The following is an 18,701-nucleotide window of genomic DNA, read 5'->3' as shown; positions in this document are numbered from 1 at the left end:
CTTAACAACCCACAAACTGTGAATTAAGACAACCCAGTCAGTTTTTTTGTGGGTTGTCTAGATCAGAAAAAATGTGATTCAACAAGTCATTCAGATTTGGCTCCCCTTCCTATGTCACCTGCAGGCTCATTAGCATATACCGCTCCCCCCCATCTAAGTATCTCCACCCACAGCTTGAGAACTACCTGATCAGGTATATTCAGACAGACAGTATGAGAAAAATCATTTGCCTTTTGAACATTAAAGCGTGTGAACATCTAGTAGAAACCCAAAATATAAGTGTGAACCTGAAAATGAGCATGATATGTCCCTTGTGACAGCAATTCAGCAGTGACTCTGCCTTGACTTTGGTAAAAGTCAAATGAAATGACATACAAACTATCCACAGCTTTCACACTTGAATCATACTTCTGCGTCAATATGTCACCATAGGCACTTATACGGTAGTCATTTGCTGTGTGTGTTCTCTACCTGATCACTGTAATATCACTGCTGCAACACTAAATGGCAGTGTAGAACCGGACGTGAGAAAATTCATGTTTGCATTCATTCTCATTCACTCTTTCTCACACAGAACTGTACCAGTGGGGGTTAACAGAACAGAACTTCTGCATTAAAATGGCTTTGCTACATGAAAACAAAAGCTTGTTTGTAGCCTAAGCACATAACTGAGTGGACAAAACTGACAGATCACCTTCTGATAAAATGTAGCCCAACATTCCCACAAACATGACTGAAAAGCTGAACCAATACAATTAGGCTGGATCACATTACATGTTAAATGTGTCCATGTTGTCATGTACAGAGACACTGTGACACTGAAGTATAAATCAGCTTTGACCTGGAAACAACAGTTTTACATGAGGTTTATTGAGTCAGTGTGTTTCTACTCTGTGTTATTATGTATCCAAAACCAATATCTGTTTTCAGGGAAATGGTTCTTAAATTATTACAATTAAAGCTAGGGTTGGTAATTTTATGAAACTAGCAAGAGTTCGCTGGATTTTAAAAATGATCCAACTGAAAAATGCAGCCCAGTGTTGCCAACTCTTTTCCAATGACAGCAGCACTAGCTCCAAAATCTAACGAGAAAGTCACAAAGTCAGATTTATTTTCTTGTTCTTGTCAGAGCATTTGATTTATTGATTGCTGTTGGGATTTAATGACAATTTCAAGAAATATAACAAAAAAATGTTTTTAAAGAAAAGTACCAACTCTAGCTTTAAGCGAGGTGTTTTCTTACAAGTCAGTTTATTTAGGGGACATAAGCTTGTGTGTGAGCAGAGATAAAAGTGGTCTGTAACAAGTGACAAAGTCTGTCTTCCATTAACTTCTAAAGTGTCTTGCTCACACACAGTACTGGATCTTGTTAATGGTTGTTGGTCAATAACTAATAAACCACAGTGTCAATGTCTTTGACAGCTTTTCTCACAACTGCCGATGGAGTTAGTCTAATAGTTTCTCACTGCTTCCAGTCCTCCAGTCCCAGTCTAAACACTCATTCTGGACTCCTATCTCAGCCCTGATCCAGGACTGTCAATCAGCACATCAAAGTCCTGCATCGCCATCTCCTGAAAATCTTATCGTTTCAGTCACTGAGCGGCTCATAGTATCAATAGAGTCACAAAGAAACTGAGTAAACTCATTCCGCTGATGAATTCACCAAGAAAAATCTCTTTCCTTGAAGTTGAAACACAACCGTGCACAATGAAAGATGGCCCAGGGGCTGCGGTCGAAAAGTCCAAAAATGACATCCTAACGTCTTTTCCTAACCACTTTTCCTTGACCTCGATAGAAAACGTCAGGAAAGATGTGAAGGAGAATTCACAATGACTTAGGAAAAGACAACCACGGTATTAAGAGAATCCGACTGCACTTACGCTAGGCTCCATAATTATGATGCGACGGCGGCGGATGTTAGTGACGTGAATCTGCTGTGGTGAAACTGCAATGTTCTGAAGATGGACTAGGAAAGGCGCTGCTTCCCGCCGTGCGTTGCTAAATAGGCCTTTCGGTGACAGGCTGCTTCACCCGCGGTGTGTGAAAGAGAGATACCACAGGTCCTTCTGCTGCTGGAACACTCTATCAACATATAATAAAGGATTATCTGACCTAACGTGGACAACCAGTGAAAAATATCACTTCATTACCACGGTTGAAATTGAAATAAACAAAAGAATATATGATAAATACTGAGTTAATTGTTCGAGTTATGGAGAAGGTGTAGGACCATATTTCTTCCAACAATGTAATATTATTTGTTAATTGATTATCTGTTCATTTTATTTGTTATTCTTGTTTTGTTTTTTAATTAGGTTTTTGTTGCATGTTCGAAATAAATAATTAATTAAAAATAAAGTGAAACAAAACGGTTGTCACTGTCCACTCATATTAAACATGAATCCCAATTAGTGTATGACTGTATGAAAATAAATATGCAAAATAAGCATATGGTTTGTTATCAGGAACGGACGAATGGTGCGTCGCTTTAAATGCTGCAGCCGCAAGGAATTGTGGGATGTTATTCTCTCTTTTCCTTTGGTAAAGGATGGTCCAGTGTATCTGTGCTAAATGAGATAATAAAGGAAGCATTGAAACACCTTTCCTCAGCATATGGAGAATTCGAACAGCTCTTATCATGGCTGCTACTGAGGTACTTCCGGGTTATTTCACACCGTTAGGAACCTTCCTAAGCAAAAAAGACTATTCGACCGCAGCCAGGGTTTCTTTTTCCCAACTGGAGAGCTGCTCAGCAGCAGTGAACTCAGTGCTGCCACTGGTGGCTGGAAGAGATATTGCAGCAATACTGCTGAATTAAATGGAAATGGTAATCCCCTTTCTATAGCTTCCCTTCTTTACATTCCTTCCTTCTCCTGGTTCCTTTGATTCTACATGGTTTCTATTGACTTTAATGGAACATACCGTGGAAGAGTTCTTCTGCATTATGTGCATTATGTTAGGACAGTGCAATGTGTGAAATAGGGACAGTGCAATATGTTGCATCTGTGTAATATTGGGCTATTGTCTGTGCAATATGGGCAAGATGGTAGACGGTGCAGTGCACTACCTGGGTGCAATACCTGCCATGGTTTGTGTGATGGTATGTGCCATTATCTACGTGGACTGTGAATGTGTTGAAGCATCCGTTTCTGTGAAACTGTTTCCCTGTCTCATGTGGAATCGTTCTTGTTGTTTTAATTTAGTGTTTGAAACTGCAGTTAGACCAGGAGTCCAGGAAGAATTTCCCCACCGGGACAATAAAAGTATATCTTACATCATGTCATTTTTCCACCTTTTAAGCTGCTAAAAAGATTGCCACCATCCACTGAGTTTGTATTTTCAAAATTCTCCCTGTAATGAAGTTTATGAGCCACTCAGTGACTTGAAATGTCCACAGTTGAAGCAGATAAGCAGCGCAGGTAGTATGACAGTGACTGTAGCTCTGCACAGGATGCACATAACATTGATCTTTTAATGAAACAGGCATGTATTCCAAAATGTTGACCTGAAACGGCAAACACAGATCTGAAATTCCTCCCAGCAAGTTTATAATAGGTTTGAATTTTCAATTAGTTTTTATTTTATTTTAGTTTGGACTTCATTTTAGTTTAGTTTAGTTTTCAGAGTGTGTTGGCTACAGTAGTTTTAGCTTGTTTTTGTTAGGGCCAGGTATAATGTTGAAGTATACATACAAAACACATGGTTGGAGAACAGTGTAGGAATGGCCATTATGTTTAATCTTCACGTTACTTTAGTGAAGCAATTGCGACACAGCGGCATCTCCTGGAATGTCAAGCTTCAATTTCTGTGGTTCAATTTCACGAGAATTGATGGAAATTCAGGCTGCCTCATTGTTTCGGTACTTATACACTGATCAGCCATAACATTAAGACCACTAACAGTTGAAGTGGATAACATTGAGTATCTCGTTACAATGGCACTTGGCAGTGGGTGGGATGTATTAGGCAGCAAGTGAACATTTTGAACTTTGTGTTGGAAGCAGAAAAAATGGGCAAGCGTAAGGATGTGAGCGACTTTGACAAGGGCCAAATTGTGATGGCTAGACGACCGGGTCAGAGCATCTCCAAAACTGCAGCTCTTGTGGGATGTTCCCGGTCTGCAGTGGTCAGGAACTACCAAAAGTGGTCCAAGGAAGGAAAACCGGTGAACCGGCGACAGAGTCAGACCCAAGGCTCATTGATGCACGTGGGGAGCGAAGGCTGGCCCGTGTTGTCCGATCCAATAGAAGAGCTACTGTAGCTCAAATTACTGAAAAAGTTAACGCTGGTTCTGATAGAAAGGTGTCAGAACACACAGTGCATCGCAGTTTGTTGCGTACGGGGCTGCGTAGCCGCAGACCGGTCAGGGTGCCCCGTGCTGACCCGTGTCCACCGCCAAAAGCGCCTACAATGGGCACGTGAGCATCAGAACTGGACCAAGGAGCAACGGAAGAAGGTGGCTCGCTCTGATGAATCACGTTTTCTATTACATCATGTGGATGGCGACGAGTTGGAGGGGTTGACTTGGCCTCCAAATTCTCCAGATCTCAATCCAATCGGGCGTCTGTGGGATGTGCTGGACAAACAAGTCCGATCCACGGAGGCCCCACCTCGCAACTTCCAGGACTTAAAGGATCTGCTACTGACGGCTTGGTGCCAGATACCACGGCAGACCTTCAGAGGTCTAGTGGAGTCCATGCCTCGACGGGTCAGGGCTGTTTTGGCGCAGAAGGGTGACCTACTCAATATTAGGCATGTGGTCATAATGTTATGGCTGATCTTTGTATATTATAGCTAAAAAACTAAGACTGAAATGAATTTACGTTAATTATTATTAGTTTTTCTGAAATGATGTATATTTAGTTTCAGTTTTACGACAATATTTTCCACTGCTTATTTTCGTTTAAGTTTGCTATAATAACCCTGCTTCATAGTCACGCTCCAGAGAAATACTAGAACAAAACAACTGCTAACGTTAAACCTCCCCTGCAGGAACACAAGGTACAGTAATACATCATGAAAACAATATGTTCTCAATGAAAGAAACTTTTCCCAACACAGCCTACCTAACACAGCATTCCCATCTAAACTATGGGGTGAAGTTTTCCTGAAGTAGTGCCAGAGTGAAGTTATCAGTGTAAAAGGTGAGTCAAACAGTCCCAGCTGATGTCCTCGTGTTCAGCAGGCCACGACAAAACGTCCATCAAACAATTCTGGCCCAGTACCTGAACTCAGCTCACACGTACGTCAACACGTGGGAGATCCTGAGCACATCGCGTTTGTCCAGTCATAGCGGAGCTGCCTTCTGACGGCAGTGTATTGGTGTTTGTGTGAAGGGCGAGATGGGCTACGAGTCTTTGAGCGTGCTGATCTGGGCAAAGATCTTGAGTGCAGGGCCCAGCTTGATGTTCATGGTTCCCATGAGATGGTCCTCCTTCAGCAGCAGCAGGGCCTGTCCATCGATCTCCTGAGACCGGAACTCCTCAGCAATCTCCAGACAACCTGTAGCCACAAACCACCGACCGTCAGCTTACTCCACAGACCTGCACAGACAGCTGCACTAGGTTGATGTCTCATGATAATCACCATGATGGGTAACTACATTCATTTGTCACCATGGTTGGTATTAGAATAATCTGTATCTGTATGTACTGTAAGTACACTGAATTTTTTTTTTTATTCATTATTCTTTATTTATAATTACTGAAAGACATTTTTAAAGTCTTTGCATGCCGTGTTACTAGAAAACTTTGTGGATTTTAAACACAGGTATGTTGAACAGTGCTACATTTAGAGCAGGAATGGCGGAGGACTGAAGGTTTATCTAAAGCACAACGGTAATGGAGAAGTCAATCCGGTTATATCGTGGGATGCAGCCAAAGCCTTCCTTAGAGGAAAAAATAAAAGCTCAGACTGCCCTCTTAAAAAAGTTAAATGGTAAAAAAATCTGAAAATCTGCAAGATCAACTTGGCGATCTGGAACGGATACTTATAGTTCCACTAATCCAGGATCCATCGATCCATCTGCCCTATCGGAAATGAGAACCGTTAAACAGGAAATCAATTAAATATCATAGAGGAGATTGAGGGAAAAAGAATATGATTTATGAAGCAGGTCCAAAAGCCCTAAAACCATTAGCCTGGAGGCTCCACAAGCAACAAGCAGAAAACGCAATTTATAAAATTAGAGACCCTTTAACGAATTGAATTTAGAAGGAATCCAGTAATAATTTGAAACAAATTTTTAATTAAAAAAAGTACAGTGTGTAGGATTTGGCGGCATCTAGTGGTGTGGTTGCAGATGAAAAGTAGTGTACAACGATGGTCACTAACCAGGCACTATATATCATGAATTGCGTTCAAGGTAAAATGGCAGACGAGCAGCACGATTGAGACATATCCATGAGTTGTAGCATTAAAGTAATATATTTAACGTGAGCAGCGCATCATGACACTAACGGCGTATTTTTGCCGATGAGCTCACTATATAGCCCCGTCTAGATAGATCTCCGGGATGGTGAGAAGGGAGTAGTGAATGAGTGAATGATTTAGGACACAGCCATAGTTAGATTATATATATATATATATATTTTTTTTTAGCTTTTATGCCTTTATTGATAATAATAGAGATAGTATTGAAAGGGGGAGAGAGAGGATGACATGCAGCAAAGGGCCACAGGTTGGATTTCGAACCCTGGGCCGCTGCAGTAAGGACTCAGCCTTGGTACATGGGGCGCCCGCTCTACCATAGCCATAGTTATGAATATTATATTATATTTCTGCTAATAGATCCCCCCCCCCCAAAACGCTACACACTGGCCCTTTAATATCACAAATCACTATACACTCAACCCGACAAAGCTAGTGAACAAAATATGGAACCGTTTTTAATTTCATTAGAACTTCCCCTTTTTGGCAAAGCACATAATGACAATCTTATTTATGAAATTTCAATTGAGGAAATAGATAAAGCCCTCACACATAGGTAAATCTAAACTGTTCTCTGAACTGTTTTAGAATGATACGACAATACATACCCCTTAAGGCAGCTCAACTGTTTATGCATGCCATGATATTTTCACGCTTGTCTTATTGTGTTACTGTATGGAGCCAGGCTTCACAGTCGACTGTCAAACCTGTTGCATCGCTATATAAACAAGCACTGAAAATAATAGATCAAAAACAATGAACAATCTCGCCCCAGCTGTACTTTGTCCATATGTCACCAAAATGAATACCAACAGAATAGCCACTAGGGGATCAACAAATGGTAACTGCAGAGTGGCACAGCGCAAAACTACCTTCGGTCAGTCGTCTTACATTTCTGGAACGCCCTACCAACAGAAATAAAAATACAACCTGACCTGAAAACGTTTAATGAAAAGGTGAAACACTGGCTGAAACTAAACCAAAACTGTGATCACTGATTATCGATTGGGAACATACATATGTAAATTGATTGTAATGTACGATGTTGTATTATGTGATTTTATGTATGATGTGCTATTCTGTATTTTTTTTTAATTTCTTTTCTTTTTTAGTGTAACAATGTATTGTCACTGTCAAATAAACTAATACAAAAAAAAAAAACATTATCGATCATATTAATAATCAGATGTTGAGAAGGCTGTTGATTCTATCGGATGGGAATTCTTATATCAAGTAATGGACAGATTTGGCAAAGGATTTCTACAATATATATAAAACACTTTACTCATCCCCAACTTCTGTGATAAAAACATATTCAAATACTGAATTAATTCCTTCATATTAAAATCGTTATTGTCACATTCATTCCTTTTGTCCATGCCCTCTCAACGCTTTTTGTTATACAGTTGCCATATTAGTTGATGCTACATTCAACATTATTCTAGCAATACTGTCCAGCTCAGGCTGCTGTCAGGTATGTCTGTGATGTCTGCAAAATAATTTAAAAAATGTGCTTTTGCTTGGAGTAAGAAACTGAAAATGGGTTTTCAGGGCCTTTAAAGACGATGAATGTGTAATAAAGTAAGAGTTGAGGCGGCGCCCACCTGGCAGAGAGGAGATGAACTCGTAGACGTCCTCTATGTTCCACCGGCCGGGGTCACTGGGCAGGAAGCTGTGGGGCTGGATGGCCAACAGGGGGGACGGGGGTCTTTTGTAGCCAGACAAGTCCGAACATTGGCTGGACTCTCCCGGCGCAGGGTAGACCGAGTGATCAGTGGACAGAGCAACAGCAGCAGGCTTCTGCACAGACGGAGCAGTCAGACGGGTTTCAATACAACACTTCTGTCAAAGACTGAGCCAAGACTTTAAATACATTTATATATATCTCTGACATGATGACATAAACTAATGTAGATGAGATAAGAGCTATAAGAAAGATGTTCCATACAGAGGGCAGTCATGCTTCATGGTAAGGAATTGCACAACATAACATTAGAAATTAAAAGTCAAAAGGTCACAGTTGTCTCACCTTCTTTTTAGACTCTAAACTGCAGTTTTTGTGGTCTCCATTCAGTGCTCGTTGTTTCTTCATGTTTTCCAGGGTGGTTTGGCGGTTTGGGAAGAGACCCATTCTCTTTGTGCATCCCACATTGTAGCTACGAAGAAAGTTAACATGGTAAGCTGAAACTTAGTCTTAATGCCTGATAATGAATCTAAGCTTTATTGTTTATTTTCACGACCAGTTGGAACATCTGTGGAAGACAGAGGCAGGTAGGTAGACAGGCAGCCCGTCCAATCATTTCATTCGGATTGAATGACTTTGAATAAACTGAAGTTGAATTTGAGGGAAAAAGAACCTCCACTCTGTAACACCGCTGTACAATCGCTAGTGGACCGATTTTGTAGTCCCAATAACTCCAACCGAGTGAGATATCTTCTCTCTAGCTGATCACGTTACATCAGTTACAGGAGTCTTTTATTCATATCATATCAATAACTCAACATGATCAACTTAATCATTTTAAACCAGGACCTTCCCTATTTGGATCAAGTAGCCCGTGAAACATAAAGTATGCCAGGTTTAGTAGTCTACAGCTGTTATTCCAATGTTTCAGATACATATTGAATCAACATTTATGAAAATATAAGCATCAGTTTGGACTCCAAAACCCAATATTAAAGGACTCAGATTAGGATCGACACTTGATCGGGACACAATTTCCACCACAGGGTGAACTGTGGAAATGAAGGAAACTAAGAGAGAGTAATGTCTTCCCTGCCTTGCCTTACCGTTTGGCGCACACAGTAGAACAGAACCTCTTGGACCTCTTGAAAACGTAGGCAAAATCCACCTTGCCACACAGCTCACAGGTCAGCATGGGCTCCTGCTGGGCCTTTAGCTCTGAGGGAACACAGCAGCCAACACACAGTCAAACACCAGGGGCACAGAAGAGGTACCATCGCCAGCAGCAACATCCACTGAAAACACACCCGTGTAGGGACGAGGATTAAGTACTGCAAGACACGGCACACAGTATCCAGTCTGTCGTCCTTTCATAGTGAAACCTGGAGCACTACGCTGTGGAAGCTGAGCATGAAAGCGAAGCTCTCAGTTTACTGGCTGATTTACATCTCAGCACGCATCTATGTCTCATGATCTCACCAATGAGATCGCTTGCAAAAGGCTAAAATGAGTTTAATTCGCAGGGGACACCCTTAGAGCTTCAATATGCTGCAAACAAAGTGCTTGTCAAATCGTCAAACAGCAGGTTGTGAGCGGGGTTTGGCCTTCTCTCTTAGCTCTTTTTCCCCATTCTTCACTACTTCTGTCACTTACGTGTACAGGCGAGTGTAATGAATGCTTTCAATGACAGACATGTCTGATTGTGCTCCGTTATTCCCATTTGTACTATTCATTGAGTCTCTCCCCTCTTTGTGCCAGCAGACTTTTCACCTCACCTTTGAGTGTGTCCATTCAGAACAGGTATACAGTTTGGCCTTTAGAGATAGTAGGGGTGTAAGAAAATATTTTAAAATAAAATATGGATGTTTTGATTATGTTTTGTGATACTGTATCGATTCTCAAAAACACTGTATTAATTCTTAATTAATAGTTTACATGCAAAGATTTACTCAGTCAATACTTTATTTAATTTGCAAAGAGATGCACCCTCTCAGTGTGTGTGTCCTCTCAAAGTAGTGCTATGATGTTGGATGTTACAGGGGACTGTGATAAATGCAAATGCAGATCCCACTGTTCTGACTGCATAAAAAAGTAAACTTTTTTTACTCCGATTTTATGCATACGGCGGTGTGTTCTTTATTCTATGACAGTTTTCCAAAAAATTTGATTAATTATGTCCTCGGTCTTCTGGTTTCTCTTTTTGAATGACGAATACAGACTACCGCCGCCTCCTGGTGTGGAGATTTATTTCCTCTCACGCAGGTGCAGACCGTACATGCTAGTTGGCCGTTGGCTGTAGTCTTTGCGGTGTGTTCGAGTGCTACTTTTTGGCCAAGACAAAGGCAGCGTGACGCGACGCAACAGGCGGCCTTCGGCTAGTTCTTTGATGTTGGTTTGGTGTGTCTGGGCCTAAAGTCAGATTTCTTCAAGTCAGATTTCTGAAACACTCACACAGTTCAATGTGACAGACTTCACCGTAATTATTGTATTATTATTATTATGCAATTCAATGTGATGAGCCAACCAGATCAAGTGAAATAGATTGATACTGGGAGAAGGTGCAATCCTGTGACAACGTAATGTTTTCTATAGTATCGCATTTGTACACGGAGAAGAGAAATATCCGCTCCCAGTGTGTACCATACTCTGAGAAAGAAACAACGAAGCTGTGCTACTAGTCTGAGAACTTTAAATCTACAGAACTTTACCCTTTGGTGAGATGCCGTTCATCTTCGAGTCCGCAGTGTGTCTCCTCAGGCTCTCAATCGAGAAAGATGGACGTTCCACCTGCAGACAGAACAAAATATACTTCATTAAGGCAGCTGATAACCGCTGCAAAAGATAATCACAGAGCACTATAAGAACACAATGTACAGATGTGCTCTGGCTTCTTGCTTGAATTGAGTATGGAAAATGTACAGATGGATGCATAGTTATTTATTTTTATGTTCGGTAGATGAAAGTTGAGAATGACAGGAAACGTGGAGAGAAAGGGGCTGGGGTGAGGGTGCCCAAAGATTTGCATAGGTGGTCAAGAAGTTCTAAGGTGCTGTTTTGTTAATAGCCTGTTTCCACCTCAGGAACCTTTTGACTGCAGGAGCCAGGGTTTAAATTTAGTTCCTCTACCGTTGTTCCTAGTGCCAAAAAAAGTTCCTGCTTTTAGGCATAGGAACTATCAAGATGGAACTCGCAGAGCTGAACGCTGATTGATCGAACACAAACCTTGAAGGCTGCTGCAACTTGTGTTTATTCATACAGTAAAAGCACTGGGCGGCACTTGTCATTACCACCACTGACAACCACTAGTGGAGCTGCGCAGTGGCCGAACAGAACAGACTGTGGTCGTACTGGACAGCTTCCAGGTATGTATGTGTGTGTAACGAATGTGCGAATGTGATCAGGGCGTTTCCTGCAACCGGTCAACCAGTCAGCACGGCCAGTGTTGTTTTTGAGTTACCTGCCACTATGGGCAGTCGACTGCCAGGTCTTTGATTACCGTCCCCGTCCTATAACGATTCATATTCTGTATCTGTGCGTTTGGGACTTTACAGAAAGACACGTGGAGAGCTCCAGTACTCACAGGGAAAGGCTCAGCACCCTCCTGGATGACGAAGCCTTCTATCAGATGGGTGAGGATGTGGGACTTGACTAGTGCCTGGGCTGGTTTGCTCTCTCCACTTTGTTGGCTGCTGTCGCTGTTAGTGTTCCCATTCCCAGAGGTCATGACTGGAGCATAGGCTGCCCCTCACCTGTCAACACAAGCAGCATGGCAAACTCAACAAGCGCTGGCTACATGGACCTGGCCCCCCCAATAGCTCAAATACACAAAGAATGCAATGCCAACATAGCAGTTTAATGTTACCCAATGTTTTGGCAAAAGTACAGTGTTAGTATCATTCCTGCTCGACATACGACAGGTGTTATTTTGACTCCTTGAGAACCACTTTTGAATTTGGCATAGATATAATCCACTAAAGCAGCACTTTTTTTTCAAATTAAATGTCCTATTTTGTAATTTGTTAACTTTATTTCGTTGACAATCTTCTTGCACTTAGTCACATACACAGAGATTCAGTTCTACGAGGAGTTTTAATGTGTGCCGATGTAAAGAGTGGATCCCAATGTGTCACACAGATTTCAGAAGGCAGTCCACACTGTGTACATCATTACCTTTATTTGTTCAGCTTTGTTGGTAAATGGTAATGGTAAATGGCAGAGGCTGCTAAGGTGCAAACTTTGCCCATCAGGATCTAATCTAAATACTCATTCACACACTGATGGCTATGCCTTCGGGTGCAATTTTGGGGGGTTAAGTGTCTTGCTCAAGGACACATTGACATGTGACCCGGAGCAGCCGGGGATCGAACTACCGACCTTCCGATTGGTGGACGCTTTGTTGTCCTTGTTCTTAGCTATTTTTTGTCTTATTTCTGTGTAAATACATTGAGAGCAATGGGAAAAAGTCGAATTCAAGAAATCCCTGGTATATGTGCACACATACTTGGCCAATAAAGCTAAATCTGACTCAGGATCAGTGGACATGGTGTGCACACTGTTGATGTGGAAACTCAAGCTGGGATTATTATCCAAACTAATAATAACTAATAATAAAATAATAATCACAGATCCTGAGTCAGATTTAGCTTTATTGGCCAAGTATGTGTGCACATATACAATGGATTTGATTCTTGAATTCGACTTTTTCCATTGCTCTCAATGTATTTACACTAGAAAAGACTGATTGAACACCTGCCATACACATGATCTGGTAACGTTAGGACTGCTAGTGAAAAATAGAAGTTGGCTGTAAAGAATAACTGAGCGTTAATAAGCCTGTTAAATCCAAATAATTCGCCTTACCCGGTTAAATTGCACACAAATGATATTTAAGTGGAGGTTATGAACACCAAACTAGAGTTAATTGCCAATATCATTGTTGGTAAACTTACTGCTGTAGCCTGGTATGAAATGAGTTAGTTGTGGTTAACGTTACAGAGATTTGCTGGTTGAATATGTTGAATTAATTAAGTTACACAGCATGAAAGCTCACGTTTTTAAACCCAGTAAAACTTGAGAAGCAGCACCTCTGAATGAGTTAGAGAAACAGGCGCTCCGCTCGGTAACAATGGTGTAACGTTAGAGGGAAGAAAAGCTCTTTGTTTAGCGGCTCCAAACAACGCGTTCATTTACTTACACTCCCTCTGTGAGGAGGAGCCGGTCACACACGTGATACACCGACTACGTTTCTCCGGTTTAAACGAGCCGCCGGGTCCAGCCGTTACACGACCACACGCAAAGTTAGCAGCTGATTCATAACCTCTAATGTTTCAGCTTTTCTCCTTCTCCTCCGAGCAGCAGACACAACAAGCCTCGGTGCGTCTGTGTGTGTGTGTGACAACGCTAGAGACGCTCACATGAAGGACTTCCGGTAACAACCTTCAGAATTAAAGCACATAAAAGATAACTGGTTTCTTTTTTTTTTTTTGCAAAACGTGTTTGCAGCAGCGTTTCATAATCACACAGTCAGTATTGTTTGTAGGCATTAAGTTGGAAATGCTCACCATTAATTCTTGACCTTAGTTTGACCAAATATATCCACTTAAAGCTGTTTTCTCCAGAGCTTTAATATAACCACAACCCTATGGATGGAAATAAACACAACCCTATAGGCCTATGTGCTCAGTTCATATGCGGTTGAAAGCTTCAGAAGTAAAAGTCTGTATTGTCTTTTTATTTCTAAATTTGCACTAGTTTATGCATGTAGGTGCTTTTCGCCCAGTTGCATACATGTATTGTGAAGGCAGAGTGTATTAGTTGTGGTATCAACGTCGGCTAGCTTCACACTATTGGTAGTAGTAGGCTTGTAGTACTAGTAGTAGAAGTGAATGGAGTTTTGAACACAACTCCGTGTCTGATAGCTGATTCGCAGTGTGCCGGGACAATGGGAGGAGCTGTTGATGTGAGAGTACTGCTGTCTGTCTTTACTGTGCGGGAACTACACACACAAGTAGGCTACGGACTGACATGGTTCAGTTTTAAGATTAGGAACATTTGGACCAATACATGAAATATATTTAAGCTGATAAACACTGTTAAATACGGTTCATTTCCGCTGTAAGATGATGAATGCTACAAGAAGTGTACACTTGTATAGTACTGGTATAATGTTTGTGTGTGTGTATATATATATATATATATATATATATATGTATGTATATGTGTATATATGTGTGTGTATGTATATATGTATGTGTATGTATATATATATATATACATATATATATATGTGTGTATATATATATATATATATATACATGTATAAATACATTTATACATGTATATATACATCTATATATATACATGTACATACATGTATAATATGTATATATATACATGTATATATATAAAGTCGTAATATTACGAGAATAAAGTCACAACGTTATGACTTTATTCTCATAATATTACAATTTTTTCTTGTAAATTTATGACTTTATCCTCGTTATATTAATTTTTTTCTCATAAAGTTATGACTTTAATCTTGAAATCTAAGATTTATTTATTTTTCCTCAATGTAGCCCTAATACTCCGTCGTACATTTCTCTGTGACAAACTGTTTTATTTGAAAGGACAAAGACTGACTGACTCTAAACATGAACACTGGACTTTGTGGTGTTTCAGGAGGAAAAACTGCCTCAGTTATTCTCTCATATTAGTTTCACATTTTCTCCATCAGCTTTGTATGATACCCTGGAATGAAGACAAGAAGAAAATACTTTGTTCATATTTGTTTACTGATTATATAAACTTTCAGTTTGTTCACACATCCCATCAGTAAAGTCTGTTAAATGACTCTTGTTCAATGATCTCATGTTCAGATTCACTTCATCAACACAATCAGTTTGTTTGACCAGAATCTCAGCGATGTGAACGAGAATAATGAAGGATCTCCTTATTGATTATGATCATGATAATTACAGGTTTATAAAGCTCATAGGTCTGCCAAACACATAAATGTCAATACAAAGCGGAAAAAACAAAATGTCTTTTAGAGCACAGAGAAGTTTACATATTCATGCAGAGAAATATCAGTTCAGGTGAACAAACATCATCATGAGCAGTGAAACAGACACAGGAAGGAGCGCCACCTGAAGACACTCAAACATTTACAGAACAACTGATGAGAAGATGTCAAAGTACCACCATGATGTTTGATTGACAGCTGATCTCTGTGCAGTGAAGAAATGACACAAAAATCAGCTCTCAGCAACAAACATGGAGACAACATGAGTTTAAGAGTTAAAACACAGAATTGAACCCTTAAATGACTATTTCAGTTTACAGAAACTCAGCAGAGTCTGCATGCCTGTAAAGAAGCCTAAATCCAGCATAGAGAGGCTCAGTGAATGTGGTCTGGACTCTGTGGAGGAGAGTCATGGTTTCAGAGACGCTGTAGAAGGACAGAATACCTGCACTGTGATCCAGGTACACTCCTACTCTGGAGGACTGAGGACCTGAGATGGGGGTTTTGACATTGTTGTACAAAAATCTATAACTGTTTCTGTTACAATCTAACGCCCAAGATTTGTCATTGAATCCAAAAAAACATTCATCCCTACTCTCTGCTCTGCTGATACTCTTGTATGCGACTGCTACATAAACTCCTCTCCCTCTCTTCATCACCTCCCAGTAACAACGTTCAGTCAGACTCTCTCTACTCAGGACCTGACGACGTCCAGTGAATCTGTCTGGGTGACTAGCATAAGACTGATTTTGTGGCGTTAATGTTGCTTTTCTGTTCCCCTCAGATAATAACAGCAGTGTGTGTGCTGTGTTTGGATCCAGTGTGATTTCTCGTGAATATTTTAAGAATTCAGCTCTGGTCTTGGGCTCTGGTTGTGGCAGTAAAACATCCACTTCAGTCACTGTCTGTGAGATGTTTGTCCATTTCTCACTCAGAACGTCCTGTAGTTTATCTCTGACTTCTGACACAGCCGCCGTCACGTCCTCAAAGTAGCTCAGAGGACGGATATTGATACTGGATGTAGATTCACTGAGTGGTGACAGTGAGGGGCAGTTTAGTAGAAACTGGTTGTGATCCTCTGTGTGTGAGAGCAGCTTCATCTCAGCATCTCTCCTCTTCAGCTCAGTGATCTCCTGCTCCAGCTTCTCCTGAAGCTCTTTGACTCGACTCACTTCACTTTTCTGCTGGGATCTGACCTGCTGCTTCACATCACAGCTTCTTTTCTCCATGACACGGATCAGCTCGGTGAAGATCTTCTCACTGTCCTCCACTGCTTTATCAGCAGAGCGATTGACAGCCTCCACCTCCTGTTGGAGCAGCTTCACATCTTTCTCTCTGTCCTGGATCCTCTGCTGGATGTTGAGTCGACTCACCTCCAGCTCTCTCTGCCTCTCAGTCCTTTCTACTGCAGCTGAGACGGTGTCGTGGCCTTTATGTTCATCCACAGAGCAGAGATAACAGATACACTGCTGATCAGTACGACAGAACATCTTCATCACCTCGTCGTGACGAGAGCAGATGTTCTCCTGGAGCTTCTTGGAGGGCTCCACCAGCTTGTGCTTGTCAAAGGCAGGTGATTCATAATGAAGCTGAAGATGTTTTTTACAGTAAGAGATTAGACACATCAGACAGGACTTTAAGGCTTTCAGTTTCCTCCCAGTGCAGACATCACAGGCCACATCTTCAGGTCCAGCATAGCAGTGATCAGCAGGAGCAGCTTGGAGTCCAGTCTTCTTCAGTTCCTCCACTAAAACTGCTAACATGGTGTTTTTCAGCAGGACAGGCCTCAGTGTGAAGGTCTGCCTACACTGAGGGCAGCTGTGGATCTTCTTCTCATCCTCTCCATCCCAGAAGCTTTTAATACAGTTCATGCAGTAGCTGTGTCCACAGGGAGTAGTCACCGGATCCTTCAGTAGATCCAGACAGATGGAACAAGAGAAGGTTTCCTGATCCAGCTGAACTCCTTTCTGCGCCATTTCACCTCTCAGTGACGACGACTCTCTGAGTTTCACTTCCCTATAACTGAAACTAGTTTGAGCTCTGATCTAAACAACATGTGTTATGCAGTAAATGGGGCCTGTCAGCTCTTGCACTTCACCACCATGTTGGTTACACCCATCTTCAAACTGTAGATCTGAAGGGGAGAGAACAAGGAAATAAACCGACAGCGTGGAGCAGTCTGTGTTTGAGAGCAGGAGGAGGAGGGAGGGGTTATCAAGCTATGATTCATTCCAGGAAGCGGAGCTTGTGAATTTTAACTCTGTGCGTACCAATACCCACACTACCGTATGACAGAAAAAGATTTAGTATGTCCCAATACATAGTATGTCAAATGCAGTTTGCAAAAAATACCAGGATGTCCTACTACATCTGGTCTCATTTTGCAGAATGCAAGTAAGCATGCTTTTCTGGCTGTTCTGACCTACAATCTTGTGTGATTTGGAACATAGCCTCTGTTTCCTCATTTACAACGAAGCCTCGGTTAAAACCTGCTCCACATTTGAAAACATTTAAGTTTTTAGTTTTAAAATACTTCTTGGTGATGGCTCCATATTTCTCTGACTCATCCTCAAATTCAGCTCAATTTTCTTTTACTGATCAAACAAGTTTTTTGCTGCAACTCTGAATCCAGAAAGACATGATTGAACCAGATCAGCTGCTTCTGCAGTTCATTTGTTGATTAATATGAATCCATAAATCAGTAACATGGATAAACTTTTGTTTGTTTGGGGTTTTTACAGCATTTTCACAGCTAATCAACAGAGATCACACTCAAATGTGTTATTTTCATCATACCATTAAAATTCTTAAAGACACAGACGCACCAAACAAACACCAAAGAACCAGCAGCGATGAAGGCCGACTGTTTTGCCGCCTCCCGTCGCCTCTGTGTAATCCAGGTCACAAAGAGTTAACAACATGGAACTGCCTTAGCCAATCAGAGAGCAGGTCTCCTGCACCCTAGGCAGGCTAGACAGTGTACGCTACTGAAACGTTAGAGAGACACTGTCGTAACAATATAGCTCAGATAAAACAGTAAACACAATATAACGTTGTCAAATCAGAATGGTAACAGTTTGAACTCTGTTATAAGCTCGTAGATGTGTGTGTGTGAGAGAGGCCCTGCTCACTGAAAGCTGCTGAGCGACACAGAGAAACTCCTGAATTGATGAGTCGCTGTAATAAAGAAGTGCTGTGTCACGATGTGCTAAGCTGGCAAGTTCAAGTGAAAAGGCCCAGAGTTAACAGACTTAGCATTAAGCGATGAACAGTGCATTTAGCTAACTGTTGTAGAGCTCAACTAAATTAAAGCTGCACTGGGAAGAATATAAAACGTGACATAAAGAGTGTTTAATTGCTCAATGTTTTCTCTGGCTAGTAAAGCTACTGAACTGTTTAATACTGAAGTAGGGCTGGGCGATATGGCCTAAAAATAATATCGCAATATTTTTAGGCAATATCGCGATACACGATATATATCAAATATCCTCTAAGCACTTCATAAATGCTTGATTTAACCCTTTGATACGTACAATCACACCAATATGATGATTCTTGTAGTCCCTGC

General features: G+C 41.2%; 2 protein-coding genes across 4 annotated transcripts in view; both read right to left on the bottom strand.

Moving 5' to 3' along the window:
• Positions 1 to 3,452: 3,452 nt before the first annotated feature.
• The window catches only part of LOC141772283 (polyhomeotic-like protein 2), a 52,574-nt gene continuing 37,325 nt past the window's right edge, over positions 3,453 to 18,701 (bottom strand). Inside the window, exons 1-7 of one of the 3 annotated variants that reach the window (XM_074643105.1) lie at positions 13,307 to 13,506; positions 11,693 to 11,861; positions 10,821 to 10,899; positions 9,219 to 9,330; positions 8,458 to 8,584; positions 8,033 to 8,228; positions 3,453 to 5,501 (exon numbers count right to left, since the gene is read on the bottom strand). In XM_074643105.1, coding sequence (XP_074499206.1) covers positions 5,347 to 5,501; positions 8,033 to 8,228; positions 8,458 to 8,584; positions 9,219 to 9,330; positions 10,821 to 10,899; positions 11,693 to 11,836 — 813 coding nt within the window. In that variant the 5' untranslated portion in view covers positions 11,837 to 11,861; positions 13,307 to 13,506 and the 3' untranslated portion in view covers positions 3,453 to 5,346. Of the gene's footprint in view, positions 5,502 to 8,032; positions 8,229 to 8,457; positions 8,585 to 9,218; positions 9,331 to 10,820; positions 10,900 to 11,692; positions 11,862 to 13,196; positions 13,507 to 18,701 lie in introns of those variants that run through there. The other 2 variants (XM_074643106.1, XM_074643107.1) reach the window with 2 other exon arrangements.
• Positions 14,883 to 18,449, bottom strand: LOC141772270 (tripartite motif-containing protein 16-like). Its single transcript, XM_074643077.1, has one exon. It carries the CDS (start codon positions 17,107 to 17,109, stop codon positions 15,448 to 15,450), a length of 1,662 nt encoding a protein of 553 aa, XP_074499178.1. The 5' UTR covers positions 17,110 to 18,449; the 3' UTR covers positions 14,883 to 15,447.

Source organism: Sebastes fasciatus, chromosome 8, assembly GCF_043250625.1.
Source record: "Sebastes fasciatus isolate fSebFas1 chromosome 8, fSebFas1.pri, whole genome shotgun sequence".
NCBI classification, from domain to species: domain Eukaryota; kingdom Metazoa; phylum Chordata; class Actinopteri; order Perciformes; family Sebastidae; genus Sebastes; species Sebastes fasciatus.
The sequence above is the reverse complement of the archived record's forward strand: the minus strand, read 5'-3'. Positions and strand labels throughout refer to the sequence as shown.

Coding starts and splice junctions, on each gene's coding strand:
- LOC141772270 (XM_074643077.1), bottom strand. CDS start 17,109: ATGGCGCAGAAAGGAGTTCAGCTGGATCAGGAAACCTTCTCTTGTTCC.